The sequence below is a fragment of the Solea solea genome, chromosome 13, assembly GCF_958295425.1.
Source record: "Solea solea chromosome 13, fSolSol10.1, whole genome shotgun sequence".
Classification (NCBI taxonomy): domain Eukaryota; kingdom Metazoa; phylum Chordata; class Actinopteri; order Pleuronectiformes; family Soleidae; genus Solea; species Solea solea.
The window spans coordinates 24,490,136-24,507,873 of record NC_081146.1 but is presented as its reverse complement, the minus strand read 5'-3'; the positions used below and the strand labels follow the sequence as shown (position 1 = coordinate 24,507,873).

The 17,738-nt window shown below is 42.3% G+C and overlaps 1 protein-coding gene across 9 annotated transcripts in view; it reads left to right on the top strand.

The window, feature by feature from the left end:
* The window catches only part of syngap1b (synaptic Ras GTPase activating protein 1b), a 156,605-nt gene that overhangs the window by 43,997 nt on the left and 94,870 nt on the right, over positions 1-17,738 (top strand). For 8 of the 9 annotated variants that reach the window (XM_058646989.1, XM_058646991.1, XM_058646986.1 and 5 more), the window contains exons 2-3: positions 782-1,356; positions 16,315-16,420. In XM_058646989.1, the coding sequence (XP_058502972.1) occupies positions 782-1,356; positions 16,315-16,420 (681 nt within the window). The remainder of the gene's footprint in view (positions 1-781; positions 1,357-16,314; positions 16,421-17,738) is intronic. The other variant, XM_058646992.1, reaches the window with a different exon arrangement.

Genomic DNA, 17,738 nt, shown 5'->3' with positions numbered 1-17,738 from the left:
AGATTATCGTCGAGTTCCTCTGTCTGTCGGTCAGCCGCGTATCTCGGGAGCCTCCGAACAGATTTGGTGGACGGCACAGCCTCAGGCCGAGAGGGGATGATTAGATTTTGGTGGGGAGCTGGATCTTCATTTAGACTATTATCATTTTTAGCTATGACTTTAAGAAGAAAAAAAAACTAATTCAAGTGAGACTTTTAGTGTGTTCTGCAGAGTCACTGTCAAGTATGTAACCTGTGATTTACTTCATCTTAGAATGTTACTATATATATATATATATATATATATATATATATATACATATATGTATATATATACATATATATAAATATATATAATTACATATATGTATATATATACATATGTATATATATATACATATATATTTTTACATATATATATTTATTTATAAAAATATGTATTTATTAATGTCCTGCATTTGTAAATAATTGATATCTTATGTGTGATGACAGAAAAACTCAGTTATTAAGACATTTTTTGGAGTGTATTTTAATCCCAGATATTCCAGCCCATGTTCTTTCCCTCATTCTCGGCTCATTGACTCACACACTTTTATTATGAGTAACATGTGATGACCTCTTCCAAGCAGTGCACACTGTGATCACACCTGACATAACACCTGATGTTACAAGGACAGACGTGTCACAGCAGCTCTGCCCTCCCACTGGTGATCCTAAGTGACCTTCTCTTTCCTTCCCCTTCCTCCTTCCTTCCCTCCCTCCTCCCCCCCCCCTCCTTCATCTGTTTCCTATCTCCTGTCCAGATGCAAGGTGTGCCGTCCCCCCCTCCTATCATCATCACCTTCATCGCTCCCACGCCCACGCCGTCCACGCTCCCTCCTACGACCGCCCTGCCCAAGAGCGTCCCGCCTACAACCGTCCCTCCTACGACCGTCCTTCCATCGACCGTCCTTCCTTCGAACGTCCTTCTTACGAACGTCCTTCCTTCGACCGTCCTCCCTTCGACCGTCCTTCCTTCGAACGTCCTTCCTTCGACCGTCCTCCCGTCGACCGTCCTCCATTCGACCGTCCTCCCTTCGACCGTCCTCCCTTCGACCGTCCTTCCATCGACCGTCCTCCCTTCGACCGCCCTTCCTTCGACCGTCCTTCCATCGACCGTCCCTCCATCGACCGTCCCTCCATCGACCGTCCCTCCTTCGACCGCCCTTCCTTCGACCGTCCCGGTCCCGTGTACAACCGCTCCTTCCACGAGCGCCCCATCTACGACCGACCATCACACGACCATCCACCCCAGCCACCCCAACCACCCCAAGACCGCTGGAACCCCCGTGTTCGTGTGAGCCCTGGGAATCAGATCTACATGTTGGACCAGGAGGAGGTATTGTACTCCACACACCATGCACAGATGCTGATTTATGCAGGGATGCATCACTAATCAATGAGTATTAGGCCTAAAAAATAAATAAACAAATCTCAGCTTTTGCAGGGATAGAGAAGCATTTTCTTACTTAGAAAGTAGTGAAGAATTCATTTTGTCACCTGTGTTTTACAAACCGGCACCTGAAATGTTAACGTGTTGATCCACCGGATCCGACTTGACGTACATATAGACATTACCTTCTGACATAAAAATGACAACATTCATCCTGGTGCCCTTGGAAAAGAGATTTTCAATTTCAGTCGGATTATCCTGGTAAAATAAAGGTTAAATATTAATAAAAAAAAACTATTAAGATGTCTCTGAGATACACACACCTGAACGAGTTAAGTGGGCCGTCCCAAGCTAAATGTAAATTGCCACCAAATTCATAATCTGGATCAGTTGAATCATCAGAGTGTCTGATCTGATTCTTACTGTAATGTTATTACCTACCCATCACAAAAAGTTCAGATTGATCCGTCGACAAACTACAGACAGGAAGTTCCTAACAGGAGGATAAACTTAGAGATAAACCCACGCAGATGAGTTAATGAGTCAGTAAGAAGTTAATAAGAAGTTAATTAAAGGGTATGAGTTATATTTACCTCCGAATCACATGAAACCGGATGGTTTTACTTGGGATGAGTTGATACGATACTTAGTGTCAGTATTGGTCTGATGCTGATTAAAATCACTGGACTGGATTTCAGAAAGAGAAAAATGTACAGTACTGTGCAAAAGTTTCAGGCACCACCCGCTCTGTTGTTTTTTTTCTGTCTGTCAAATTCTGTGATCATTGGAGTTTGGAATGAAGTGATGTGACTTAAAGCTGCTCTTATATATTAGCGAGCTGTCAATGAGTTTAACTCAATTAACATGTGTATGTAATGCTCAAGCATGTCTTGAATAAACCTCGTGTAATAGACGTTTTTTACAGCAGATATTTCTGTCAATGAAATAGTAGGACAAACACAGGCTTTACTAGTAACATTAATTAAGGCTCCACTCCAGTATTAACAGAGCTGTGTAAGGGTAGATCACGCTAAATACTTGACACCTGTAGAGGATGTTATTTATTTTTTTAACAACAAAAAACTGCATACATATTTTCTGGATGTGTTCCAGTAAAGTGAAATAGAAATAATGATCCTCTATTGTCGTTATAGCATTGCTGAAACAGCAAATCTAATGGTGGCCTAAGACTTCTGCACAGTACTGTAAAATCCAAACTATCTTTTTTTCAATTGGTAAAATTATCTTTCTAAGACACGTTTGGTAACAACTTAATTTTGTGTGTTATTTAAAAAAAATATATATATATATATATATATATATATATATATGTACAGTACACATACAGTAAATCTTAACTAAGAGTAATAGTTCGGAAGATTCAGCAAATTTGTTTGGGGACCCCAAAAAAAATCACCTGTGACCCATCTGTGGGTCCCAACCCAGTCTTTGGGAACCACAGTTATACCTTTGAAATAAATGCGTCAGCACAAATATGTTGTGCGTCAGCACAAATATGTTGTGCGTCAGATTCATATGTAAAATGAACTCTGTTATGTAGTCGTTGACTCCAGGTAACATTAGTGTTAAATGAAGTAAACACACATTAAAGTAAAGGCAGCTTAATGTAATGTAATAATTATAAATAGGCAAAATGTATGAAACGTAAAATAAAGTAGTAATCAAAATAAAATTGTATGAAATTATATACAATTAAAGCAAAAAGCTGAAATATTGTTATTGTTGTAACAAAAATGTATTAACTTAAGTTGCTAACATCTGTTTTGTTTACATTTGTTTACGTTTTCCACTTAACAAGCTGAAAATGATAAACAGTCGAACCAGCAGACACACGTATGCATTAATATGCATTTTATAGTCGTATTCACCACAAAGTCCAATAAACGATAGAAAAGTTGTGTCCAATGTGCTTATACAGACCAACAATGTTCATATCAAGTGATCAAATTGACATTTATTTCTTTATTTAATGATACTGACTGATTTAAAACGGTTTTATTCTGAAAAAAAAACCTTTTGGCAACATCTCACAGTCTTTTTAAATATTTTAATGTTGATTCACTTCGAGGAACCAAACCATAAAGACAGTTTGGTTGCATCACTACAAAAAAAAAAAAAAAAATAAACAGTCTCATCTGGCTCTTTGTGCCAGGAGAGGGTACTGTTCTTCAACTTATGTGCACTCCTCCTCCTCTCCTCCACCAAACGGCCCAGTTTAAGCCGCACGTGTTGATTTATAGCACCACTCTAACGGACCACAGCCTGCTGAAATCCATAGGTCACCTCCTCCAAATTTGCACGACTTTTATTGGCCCATAGAGACGCTGATATGGTTTTAAATTTGGTCTGAAGCCCAAAAATAAGTGTGAGACGTCAGCAGTTTAGTGAAGCGGAGTGAGCTCGAGTACATTTGTTTCCATATCTCACTGATTGTTGAGTTTTATAGTGATCTGCGTTTATGTTTGTGCTAATTTATGTAGTATGTTTATTATACAGCGTGTATTCACTTATGCCAGATAATTTAAGGCCCCGCACGGAGGCGCGTCCCTATGTTTGGCTGTGCCGGCATGTCAGTAAGGTAATTAATCCTTATGTGGCCCCACCCCCCCTTTGTCAGACTTCACTGTAAGTGTGTGTGTGTGCACGGCTGCCAATAGTGTTTGGGCTTGTCATCACTCAGAGGAATAGAGCGCGCTGTGATCACGATAAGAGACCCGCGCTGCTGTGGAGGGACTGAACGGAGAGCCCGGTTCAATTAACCAGAGCTCCATCCCTGTCTAATTGTGCCAATAAACCAGCAGCTGTGGACGGAGTGACGTGCTGGTATCCGTCACCTCGGCGACGACGTTAAATATTCATGCCTGTCACTCACCTCCTCATCTCTCTCTTTCACACTTACATGCACGCACACCGCTCTCTCTTTCAATTTATTTCCATTTGTGGACATTAATTTACTAGTGCGCTGCCTATTGTTCAATGTGTGCCTGATATTTTTACAGTTATCTCCTGCAATTCTTCCCCAAACAACGCCAAAGTCAGCACTGCACACACCGGTGCCCTACGTATGTCACCTGCAAAGGTGGAAGCAGCTGTGTTTTCATTTCTTATCAGTATCTCGTGAGACGTTTTAATCACTGACCACATGTGAAGGAGCTGCCTTATATTTCAGCAGAGGCTGTAAATGACGCCCTTCTCCAGCCCCAATAACCCTCTGACCCAGTGATTTGAGCAGCATGACTCTTGACTGTGTCGGCGTTCACGTGGCACTCTCTTCATATTCAAACACACCTCTCATGTCTCTGATTTCCTGTTCGCTTCATGTGCTCGGTGCCCTGACCTCAGCATCACCTGTCCAATCGTCTGCTGGAACTCCCCGGCTCATCGTTCCTTGTTTTTAATTCCCTCCATCAGTCGTTCATTATTACCTCTCCTCCTGCTCCCTCCTTCTGTTACCTCCTCTCACTCTCTCATGTATGTGCTCTCTCTGCCTCCCTCCATTTTAATTGCTTCATCTCGGCTTCTCAATCCTTTTTCCTCTCCCTCTCTTTTCTTTCTCCCTCCCTCCCTCCCTCCCTCTCAGGAATCTCTGGCTCTCCTGAAGGCCACCTGTCTCTGTGCTCCTCACATCTACATTCACCTCCTCCTCCTGATTTCATTCGTTTGCTTTTATCATCGATGTTTTACGGATGACAGTCGCCAGAGAGATGCAACAGAGACGTTCTCTGTCTCGAGGAACCGAGGTCTCACTGTTTGTTTGACTCAAACGAATCAGCGAGATCTTTTTTGATCTGCGAGTCTCAAATCCCCAAACCACTGCTGCTCTGCCTACTTCTGTCCTGTAGGGGGAGGAAGCGAGCTGGCAGGGATGGCTGCCTGACATCCTCTCCTCCTCCCTCCCTCCCTCCGTCCTCTTATCTCGAATTAATCTAAGGTGACAGAGTTTCATATAACACTGCCACGCACCACTGCCCTGTCCCTCAAGTCATGTCCACGCAGGCTGTTCTTCACCAACTGTGCCAGAATTACATAAGGAAATGAATAATAATCCTTTTTTTAAAATGTGAAATATGTTTCAAGAGCAGTTTTTACCGAATAAACCGTAAAATACTTGGATTCTCCTTTTAAGGAGCGCCCAGAATCTAATTTAAGTCTTTTCAAGAGCATTTTAATAACACTTTCATACAGATTAATACAGATTATACAGAAGTTATGTTGCTTAAATGACATGTTAAATGATTACTTATAGACATATTTCCCATAATCTGTAATCCTTTAGACCAGAGGTGTCAAACATACGGCCCGTGGGCCAGAACCAGCCTCGATCCGGCCCTCAGGATGATGATTAGACTCTAAACATAATGTGGAATACTGTATTTTCAGTTCCAGATTCCCTTTGGGCCTCTGTAGATCCACTGTGATCTGCAAGAAGTTGTGTAAATGGTAAACATGTTGAAATTGCACTTATTTTCCTCACAAAATTTCAGGTTGTTGACAATATGTTTTGTAAAAAGTTTCCTAATTAAATTTAAAACAAAAAAAAAGTGGACTTTCGTGTTGTTAATAGGTTATTATGCTACTGTTTGACATTTTCATCTCAGGCCTTGTGGCATTAAAGGCCATTTGAGAAGCGATGAGTGAAAAGTGCCCGTGAAAAGCACATTTTCCGCGGTCGCTTTTGGTTTTTCTGAGACACTTTTTGTCCTCCTCACGGTCACGAGCCTCGTTGAGCCCACACGTGTCAGAATGAGCAAAGAAAATCCAAGGATTGCATGGGTACCGTTTCCATTTTGACTCACTTTGGAATATCTGTGGCCCCCGTTTTCACAGCGCTGACACTGAATCTGAACCCGCGACTGCATGAGCTGCTCTGCTTTGCAGAGCACGCTCCGGTGGCTGTCGTGTGGGAGTCTGGGGGATTAATTATGTAATAAACGTAGGCGTGCAGCGAGGTTGATTGTTTTAAAGCGATTAACTCCCGACAACAAAGTCCTTGCTATATCTGATGAACTATATTTCAATAGAAACGTGTCGCTCACTCAAATGAAGCATTTTTCAAAAGGTCGTCCTGTACATACAAGAGTTTAAATGGCTTTTATCTCAGCGTTTTGGATTAATCCGTCTCACCCTGTGGGTAATGTGTTTTTTCCCCTCTTTCTTTAATACCTCGGGGGCACGTATAGAGAAAGCGGAAAAAACTCCAGCCTAATTTGTCTCCCTCCGACTTACAAGGAGCAACTGCCAGATCTCGATGACCTTAAAGAAATCCACTGCCATTTATCATTTTTATTAAGAAGGAGTGCACCTGGCCAGGTCGCTCTCTGTGGGATGTGACCACTTATGAGTGGTTTGAACTTTTCCCCCCTCGCACACACTTAGCATCTACATGTACGACGCGTAATAAACCAACGCAGTTTTGTGTTTGAATGGAAGTATTTATATTTATCTGACGCTCTGATCGTCAGCAGTGTTCAGGCAGCACAACAGTATAAGAGCGACGTTTGTGCAGCTCACTGTGCATGCGACGAACGCCGGGATCAGTCTCCGCCAGACTCGGTACGGTTGGGTCCGAGTCTGCGTTCACTCTGCTCTTGAAGTAAAAGAACCCGACCGTTTGTATTCCCCTCCTCGCCTGAGGCGGCGCTGTGTCAAGAATCAGTCAAGGAGAAGACGAGATGAGCAATGAACAAGAGAGAGCTTTTACCTTCCTGCATTTGGTTCACTTGAAGCAAAGACCTACGTGTAGAGCTGCAACTAACGATTATTTTCATAATCGATTAATCTGTCGATTATTTTCTTGATTAATCGTTTGGTCCGTAAAATATCAGAAAAATCGGTGTTCGTCAAACCTGGAAATGATGATGTTCTCAAATGTCTTGTTTTGTCCACAAACCAAAATGATTCACTTTTAACGATTTCTTTGTTCTCCAGAGCAAAGAAATGAAGAAAATACTCACATTTAAGAAGCTTAAACAATCGGAACTTGTGTTTTAATCAGGAAAAAAGCTTCAAACCGATTACTTGATTATCAATTAATCGTTTCAGCTCTATATCAGAGTTCCGTTGCACATTCACATTCTCGCCAAACCAGATTATCAGTGGCACGGATTCTTGCCGAGTCTTGTTCAGGGGACCCGGCAAATTATCGTTCACTACACTGCACAAGTTCATAGGTCACAGGGGATGTGGGGCAAGGAGTTGTCTATTTATGCTCGGGTTGCTCAAAGAACAGCAGCAGCAGCAGCATCAGCAGCAGCAGCAGCAGCAGCATCCCTCTTCCTCTTTACCATGTTGATGTCAGTATAAACGCCACATCAGAACAGACTAGGCAGGAAACATAGTCTGTCACCTGGTTGCAAAACTAAATGGAAGTCTATGGTGTAATGAGTCTCTTTATACCACTTCATGAATAACATCATTAAAAATGTGCCTATAAGGAGTTAAGGGTCTCTTTTAACCTCCCTAGAATAAATGGAACACGATAAAAATGACTGCAAATGAATATTATTTACATAGAAGTCCCTTTAATAATGCAACGAATAATCACAGTCATCTTTGTTTTGTTAAAACAATAGATGAATGAGTTGTGGGTGTAAGTGGTCAGCCATGTTGTTGTTGTTGTTGTGCTTATTAACGTTTCATGAAAACCACTGTAGTTTAGGAGGAAGAGGAAGAGGAGGAGGAGGAACATCTGTCCCTAAAAGGACGTCACTGATGGTCTGAAGGACAGAATGTGTTTTTGGCAAACACGGACAATTATCATGATGCTCGGGACTGTGTGTGTGTGTGTGTGTGTGTGCGCGCGTGTGTGTGTGTGTGCGTGTGCGTGTGTGCATGTGTGTGTGTGTGTGTGTGTGTGTGTGTGCGCACGTCAGACACCCAGCATCGTCATTTACTGCCCTGTTAAGAAATAATGGATTGCACCACATTACACACACAGGTTTGTGCAGCTATTCTTTTCAGGACATGGTGTCGACTTCCATTCATTTGGTTGGTCTAAATAAAACTTAACTTAACTTAACTTAACTTAACTTAACTTAACTTAACTTAACTTAACTTAAACGCAATTCAAATCTTAGCCCGAAAAGTTCCTCAGAAATGAAGTTCTGCCTCATTGTGACCAGGTTTTGCTCTCCATGAGGACTAAGAGTCCTGACAAGGTCAGTGTTTATGCCAGAAAGAGTCCTAAAGAGGCAGCAAATACAAGTTCACACACACACACACACACACACACACATGTCCCCCCATATTCCTCTGCTTCTCACCGCTGGGCTTGAGGAAGCAGTAGTGACATATGGGCCAACCAGCCTGCAGCATCGCTCAACTCAACCTGCCAAGTCGAACAAAAACACCCTCCTCCTTTTCCTGATCAATGGCACTGCCTTCCCCTCCGTCTCCCCTCCTCTCCCCCGTGCCTCCTCCCCCTCTTCTTCCTCTTCCACCCTGACCCGAGTTGGTGTCTGTCTCCAACGGTGCGGCACAGTCGCTGACTGAAATCCAGAATCAAGTCGAGTTTAACTGTGTAAGAAGTGTAAGAGTTAGTGAAATATCATGAGACTGCAGGTGGAGGAGGAAGAGGAGGAGGAGGAGGAGTCCCTTTATTATATTATTATTATAATATCACATTTATTATAAAGTAATATAGTAGTATAGTATAGTATTTTCATAATCAAATCATTTAGTCCAGAAATCCTTACAAATATACATAAGTGACATAGTAACTAGTAACAAAAGCTTCATATTCCAGACCCAGAGATTGTGTCTATTTGTAATATACAGCGAGACAACATGGACGTAGTCTGAGACCTGCGATCTCTTGAATGGCCACTGGTTGTGAAACAAAGTCAGTTTGTAAATATATGAAAGAAATAAGAACTATTGTCTCACCTGATTTATACTTACAAACATTTTCCTCATGAGTCTCTGTGTCTAGTGTCAGGTCTTTCACGATGTCTATTTACGGAATTATGGTCCAATTTAGAGTCAGATAGATTCTGTATGAATTGTCTTGATGCGATTTATTGACCTTTAGTGTGCACCTGACTCCGCCTCCATAGGTGGCGCTGTATCGTGTCACCTGCACAGCTGTTGTTCGTTCTTTTCTGAGTACAGTTTATTCGTCGCCTCCTTCTACTTCCGGGTCAAAGGAACATTTTGGTGCATGCGCAGGGCGCGAAGTCCGAGTCCATTCTGTTTAAGCGTGCACATGCAGGCGTAATCTGACTTTGAATGGAATAATCTCGGTATGTTAGTATGTTTTACTCAGACTAACATGTTAACTCCAGACTAACACACTGACGGTGACCTGCCAGTCCTCACTTTCTCTAGCTGCCTTCACACCAGCCCTTCTAATTCAACCGCAGGGCATTGTGGGTAAATGTGTGTCATATGTTCGGATTAAACGATAGAATTTGACGCAGCTCCACGTTTTGCTCTGATGTGGAGGAAACACAAGTTTGTCCTGCAACAGATGAGCGAGTTTTCTTGCGGTAAAAAAAACATTTAGTTAAAGTTTACCTTTTCAGGACCACGTCGCTCTGACACTGAGATGAAGGTTTCCTGCCACAGGTGGGCCTTAATGGATGCTCTAGGAGGCACCATGCCAGGCCTTTTAAAGACGTTTATTTCAGCACTTTATTGTGCACTAAGTGAAATAGTTACTTCTCCTCCTGTGCCCACTCATGGCGAAACCCCAGAGCTGGTGTTATGTCACATCTCCAGCTGTACAAACAACCCCCCCACTCCCCGTGTACGGGGTAAATATAGCCTTCAGTTGTCTGAGGAGTCTCTTTGCGTGACTCAAGTTGTCAGTGATGAATTGCACCGCAGGATTTGTCCCTGTTCAAGTTGATGTAATTAAGGCCATTTACCATATCGGAGCAAGTGGTGTAGCCTCAACTCAACTAGAACAATGTTAACATGGTTTTATCGCTTTCTGGACACAGTCACACGTTTGAGGTGTGAATCTACGCAAACCTCAGCTTTTTCCTCTCAACTGTGAAAATGCCGGAGGAAAAAAACGGTGTCTCCTCTGGATTCCATGGCAACAGCTGGGAAAAATGTGATGACAGAGTGAAGCATCGCTGTAACCCTGCAGAACATCTCCCTCAATAACTGCGATATGAGTCTGATACTCCCGCTCCCCTCACGCCTCTGATGCCGTAGCTCAGACGTGTTTCGCCAAAAACCACTTTGTTCATCGCGTATATTTAGAAACGCCATAAAGCGTCGTTGTCGCAATAAAGCGTCAGTGTGCAGCCGGGACTTTATTTGTGCTCCTGATCAATGGAGAGTTGGTCGGAATGGGAGCTTAATTCAGGTTTAGTGTCACTCATTGGCACTAAAGCATTTTCAATTAGATAGAAGAGACTGTCCACTGTCCACTCTCCACTCGCTGCTGCTGTTTTAATCTGGCCCAGAGAATTAAAGAAAAGCTCTGTGCACTGTGACACGACTTGGATTAAACATGGTGAAATAAAGAGCATAGATTCAGACTGAAGTTTGGTGTCTCTGTGCTATCTTATTTTATTGTAACCCCAGACAGCAGCAGGGACAGGTCTCGAGAACTGGTCTTAAATGGGTACGGATTACTTGACCAGTGACACGGAGCCTTGGAGTCAGAATGCATTTCATTCTCCTTTGAGTACGAGTCCGGACACGGTGTAAAGTCTGGGTCTAAGTCTATCGTCGTCCTTTCTCTCAACTCATGTCAGTTTCAGTCGCCGGGCGGCGCTGCTTCACGTCTCCTCACGGCGGCGCTGCTCAAATGAATGAAGGGAAACTTGGGTAGAAGTGACCTGGGCTGAAGAGGAGGGAGGACGCTACGTGATGGAGAAATCCTGCACGTGGAGCTTTTGTCTCGCGATAAATTGTCTATCATAGAATCGTGATATTATTGCAATCGTGGACCATGTGACACGTATCGTGATTTCCACTCCCAGTGTGTAGTCACCTCCCACTTTCAAGAAGACCCGGGTCCGAGCAACAAGGGTCTTTCTGCATGGAGTTTGCATGTTCTCCCCGTGTGTGTGTGCGTGGGTTTTCTCCGGGTTCTCCAGTTTCCTCCCACAGTCCAAAAACAATCTCTATATATATAACAGTCTCTATATGTGTCCCTGCGATGGACTTGCGAACTGTCCCGGTTGTATCCCGCCTCCCTACGTCAGCTAAGATTGGCACGGCACCCACCGTGACCCTCCTGTGGAGGACAAAGCGGTAGAAAGTGGATTGATGGACGTTTGCAGAGCGACAGACGTGCTTGTTGTTGTTTGTAACATTAAAGAAACACCTGAGTCTTCTGTGGACGCCATGTTGGATGTAATCAGAAGCTGCTCGGTCGTAATCGCATTAAGCCCGCCTCTAGTGTGCCGGGGGGGGGAAACTAGTTTGTGATTGGTCGTCTTATTTACTCAATGATCTGATTTCTGACCTTGATTCAGAGGATTATCTTTTTTTTTCTTTAATTTTAGTTGCAAACAAATGTCGTACCACAACAAAAAAATATCAAATTAAAAATATGATTGCAGCAGCGAAAGAGGAAACACACGGTGAACTCATAAAGAATGGATGCCGCTGCTTAATAACGTGTTTGTTTTTCTTCTTTTCTCGTGCCGTAATTTCATCACCACGAGCAGCGGCGTGCGTCGGCGCCAGGAAAGCAGCACATTTCTGCGCGGTTTCTGTTCACTCAGGTCGCACGAGTAATCACATGCGCCGCCGATGATTTACGGCGCTCGTCCCTGATTAAGTCAGATGAAGATGCTGTGACGTGGAGTCTCTGACGAGATTATTGTAGACACACACATTTATGAGTGTGCGTGTGTGTGTGTGTGTGTGTGTGTGTGTGGAGGTTGTGAGGACAAACCTGTGTTTTTCACGACATTTTTGGTTGATCCTCTAAACTTTAAAGCGCTCTTTGAGAGTCAAGTTTACATTCTGGGAATGAGGTCCCGTCGATGCAGTTTCAAGCCTCGGACCAAGTGTCACTGCTGAGCATGTAACAAAGAAAAGAATGAAGATATTTCTCGACTCAGGGGAAACTGAGGTTGCGTTACTCCCCCTATTCTAGTAATACAAAGCTAAATGGTGACTTTAAGGGTTTCGATAAGGCATTTATTTGTGATGGTTAAAGTTAAGGGAAGGGGCCCGGAAATCCATTATGTCGACTCCTGTACTATACTTGTATTTGTGACCTCATAGGACCTTTTTTTTTATCTCGCATAAACACTTTTCAGGACCAGTCGTCCTAAGGGAGACCTTAGGACGGTTAACCTTATGGTTAACACTGTCGTGTAGGCGGTCCAAATGAATGGAAGTCAGTGCAGAGTCCTGAGAAGAATAGCTGTACAAACGTGTGTGTGTGTGTGTGTGTGTGTGTGTATGTTCATGTGCCACAGTGGCTGTGGAGAATATCAGTCACTTGAAGTGGAGCAGTGTCTGCATTAAACTTTTATGTGCCCCCGTGACGATGCACACACACACACACACACACACACACACACACACAAAGTAGTTGTTTTTGTACACACACTCACAGATGTTGGCACCCACACACACACACACACACACACACACACACACACACAAAGTAGTTGTTTTTGTACACACACTCACAGATGTTGGCACCCACACACACACACACACACACACACACACACACACACAAAGTAGTTGTTTTTGTACACACACTCACAGATGTTGGCACCCACACACACACACACACACAGTGACATGCTCTCATCCTCACAGAGGCTCTTCAGAGTGAGGGACACTGGCTCCGTGGTCTTGTGGTACATATGGCTCATTGTGACCTGCCGGCGTCCTTCACTGTTGTTGGCTTCGCTCCAAAGCCCCTGAGGCTGCTCTGTCCTGCCGCGCTCGCTGCAGTTTAACACCACCAGCGACTCTGTCTGTCTCTCTCTCTCTGTCTCTCTCTCTGTCTCTCTCTGTGTCTCTCTCTCTGTCTCTCTCTGTCTCTCTGTGTTCACACCGCCATCTTTTCATGTGCCAACAGTTTACATTTGTGTCAGACGCCGGGTCTCAAAGGGGCACACACACACACACACACACACACACACACACACACTCTACTATACTCTCTCTATGTCGCGCTTCACTTTTCAAACATCTGGAGCGACAGAAATGGACAGAGGAAATAAACTCTTTATACTCTAGAACCCCAGATCGTTCACACACCTCACTGCTCTGGTCTGAGCTGCAGAATAAAGAAAAACCTGGTTTTATCACCCAAGTGCAGTCATTGTTTGTTGTTTACAACCTGAGGGTAAAATGCTCTACTTACGTACGTGGACCTTTAACTTTAGATATTTCACAAGTAAACATGGTGAAACATCATGACTGGAAGCTAAAACATGCTCGTGGTTGGTTGGACCTCAGTGTTGTCCAACTAACAACATGGCAAATATCCTCGTGGGACTAAGAAAGGATGATCTCATCTCTTACGTACAACTTTAATAATGTAGATTTTGAGTCTTTTCTCTACAGGAATACACCACACTGGACCTTTTTTTTTTTTTTGCCGATAACCGATTTGCCAATTCACCGAGAGTTGCTAAATCACTGCACCACACGCCGACTTTAATTTAGATTCATTCATGAGTGAACGAGCGAACAATGCACTTTCCCCGCGGCAAAAGCAAAGCCGTTCACCCGTGAATAAATCTAAGTAAAGTCATATCAGAGTGGCTTATTTTTGGCTTTGCAGGGATCTCCTCTCTTTTTTTAACCGTTACATGTACGTGTTTTTTTTCCCTGCACTAAACTCCAGAGGTCGTCGAGTCTCTTCTGTAGCAGCAGATAATCTGTTAAATTGTAGAGAGCAGTTTATTGGCTGTTTTAGTCATTAGTCATATCAGGGGGGGAAAATCCAATATTACCTGATACCGATCGCATGCATCCCTCGTTTTTCAATCAATATTTATTTTATAATTTAGATCGTATTGTGCGGTAGTGATGAAGAGGATGTTAATCCGATCTCACAAACACCACCACTAGGAGCGCCGGGGATTTTCAGGTTATTTCTTTTGGAAAAATTGGTCTCAGAGTGAACAAATCTGAACTAGTCTCACTTTGCGTTCTGTCTTAAACGTTAGACGACGAGAATCCATGCGTCTATGTTTTTGGTTAATATGGCGTTGTTCCACCGGCACGGCACGGCACGGCACGGCACGGCACGGCACGGCACGGCACGGCCCAGTGGAGAATGGCCATTACTGTTTTGAATTCTTAAATTAATTTATTGTTTAATTTATTGTTTGAAATCTTTTGAACTTATTTATTATTTATTTTGACGTGTGTTGCTGACTGCTTGGCCAGGTCGCCTCTTGATCTCATTGGAACTTTATCTGGTTAAATAAAGGTTAAAGTTGGAATAAAATACAATAACAACCATTTCTATTACTCTTGCATTCGTTGTCGCCATCGTCGTCTTTTTTTTTCTTCTTGTGTTTTGAGTTTAACGGCATTATAGCGCCACATACAGGCCTGGAATATACACTCCAGCATTCTTTTGTGTGTGTGGAAACATCTCTTGAAACCATGTGAACTCCTTGTTTTTGTCTCCAGTTTGTCCTGAATAATAAAAGATGTGGAGGTTTTTTTGTGAGTATCTGAGATCATTTGCTGAGAACAGGGTCGAGAAGTGTGAAGTTTGTGGGATGAGACCAAATAATATGTGTTGAGCAGAATCGTTGTCGGGTGATAATGACATTTGATCCATTGTTTTACAAATAGATCTCAGACGTTGGTTTTTGTACGTCACGGTTATTTTAAAATGACGCTCAGTGCTTAAGATTTATAGTGTTTTATAGTGTTTTTTTTTTTTTTACAGTGTATGCCGTATTTTAACTGTGATGTTTCAAAAGGACCTGTGCGTCTGATTAGTGCAGCACATCCACACACTCACTTTCCCTCAGGTTACATTTTTATGAATTTAGGGACAATGGGACTTGTGGAACACACTTTATATTTTTAATATAATATCTGTCTATACAGTTATTTTACATTAGTGCATGGACTGCAGTGGATGATGTGGAAGTTTTCAAAAATCTGGCTTATCTCTGACCAGATTAACTAGAGTTTCTACATTCTGACCCACTTTTTTTAAAAGATAACAAAACGATTGTGCGCCAAATCTAAATTAAATATCACGACAAGAGCGAATCTGCGTACAATGTGGTGACTTATGTACAGCCATATCTGTAACACGTCATGCCATTTTTAATTGGTTAATGCAGTGAGTCCCAAGGACTGGGTCGGGACCCACAGATGGGTCGCTTGAAAATTATTTTGGTCCCCAAAGAAATTAGCCAAACTTTTATTTAAGATATTTTTGTGTGGTAGGTTTTAAATAAATATGCATACAGTTAAGTTTTAATTAATTCATTTACTAAACATCTCTTGGAAATAATTTATTTACCAATTCAAAATAATATGAAGTGTTACAAATATTAGTCTAAATTGTTGGCTACGTCGCACACAATTTGCTCTCGGAAATTGAATTTTATGCATGTTAATTAAAACTCATACACGTAAATCTTCACTAAAAGATTTGGAAAATTTGGCTAATTTGCTTAAGGACCCTTAAAAATCTCTGGAGACCCATTTGTGGGTCCTGACCCAGTCTTTGGGAATCAGTGCCTTGAAATTACTTTTAATTGAATAAAGTGAGTGACTTTAAATGATGTAACTTCATTTGTGTATTTATTTAGTAGCTGATTTTCTATTCACTTGGCTTCTAAAAGTAGATATTTACTGTGATTTTGGAATTCTACTACTAAAGAAACTGTTTATTCACAGACGCTGAGGATACAGTACTTCAGTGTGTGTATTTGTGTGTACTGACCTGTTACTCTCTGTGTGTTGCAGGTACACCCTTTGCTGATGCGCGAAAGGCGCTCAGAGTCTCACAGGAACAAGCTACTGCGGCGGACAGTCAGCGTTCCTGTTGAGGGACGGCACCATCCTGAGATGGGTGAGCACGCAGACGTTTAAAATCACACGTTAACACTTTGGTATCACGCTCTAACAAAAGTCTAAATGATCAAAATGCAATTGCGTCACTTTTGTATTTTGAGCTGAAATCAGTTGGCGTCAAATCCAAATAAGTATCTTTAAATCAGAACATCATAATTCCAGGGTCTTTGACACACGGGTATGATATTTCACCATCACCATGGGACCCGCCCCTCACACTGTCCTCTATAAGGGGGCGTGTCCATTGTAAGATTCATAAAAATGAATGTTGAAAGAGAACTTTAGGTTAAGAAGTTAACCCTGATTCTGTGAAACATGAGATCTTCGCATTCTTACACCAAAGCTTTCCTGGTGGTGAGTACAACAATTCCCATGACCCCCCCGACAGCAGATATTACATATTGTGCTTTTAAAGGAGATGCTGATGCCGATTTTCAAATGGCCGCGTAAACACTGAGGAAGTTAGTGGTCACTTTATTGCAGACCCTGGAGGCGAGTGAGCGATGAGACATGAAATCCTGGTTTTGTGTGGAAAGCTAATACAGGAGCTCAGACGAGGTCTCAGCAGTCTGAGCCGCACAAATCAAGAGAGTATCAGGGCAAAAGTTTTCAGTCAAACTTTGCCTTCTTTATGTTTTTTTTTGTTCCCAGACACAAAATTTGTTTCCTTACAAAATTACAGTCAGGGGATAGTAGCAGAAAAAAAAGGAGGTAGCAGTGCGCTAAATAGACTGTCACTTTAGATAATACCCGGCGGATATAACCAAACTTAAACTGCTGACGTCTCGTCTTTGCTTCTACTGAACTTTAAAATGAGGCCCGAGGATGATTTCAGCAAGACTTATTATAAATGTTCATTTCATGGACATTTGAGTTTATTTTTAACCTTCCTGCAGCAGTTCGGACTAATCTGACTGATTTTTTTTTTTTAACAAAACTCTGCCACAGCATAAACATTGTGGTTTTTCATCGTCTTTGTCCGAAGACCTTGTGATGAGAAATGCTGATTTCGACTTAAATGGAATTTTAAATGGTTTATTCAGCTTAGTTAGTTCAGCATATATAATAAAAAAATATAATATAAAAGAAAAAAGACTGGCATTGAAAATAAGTGGGTATAAGACTATAATTCAGTCAGCCACACTGGGGTAAGTGAGAGTTCAGGGAACATGGACACAGGATCAGATCTCTTAAAAAACACGTGTTTGCCGACATTCACGCCCTGAACTTTCCTTCACTTCCCTCAGCCATGTTGATTTTCAGCAACATAATCCTCAGCCTCCTTACAATAAGAGTGTGGTCGCATAGCAACGGCA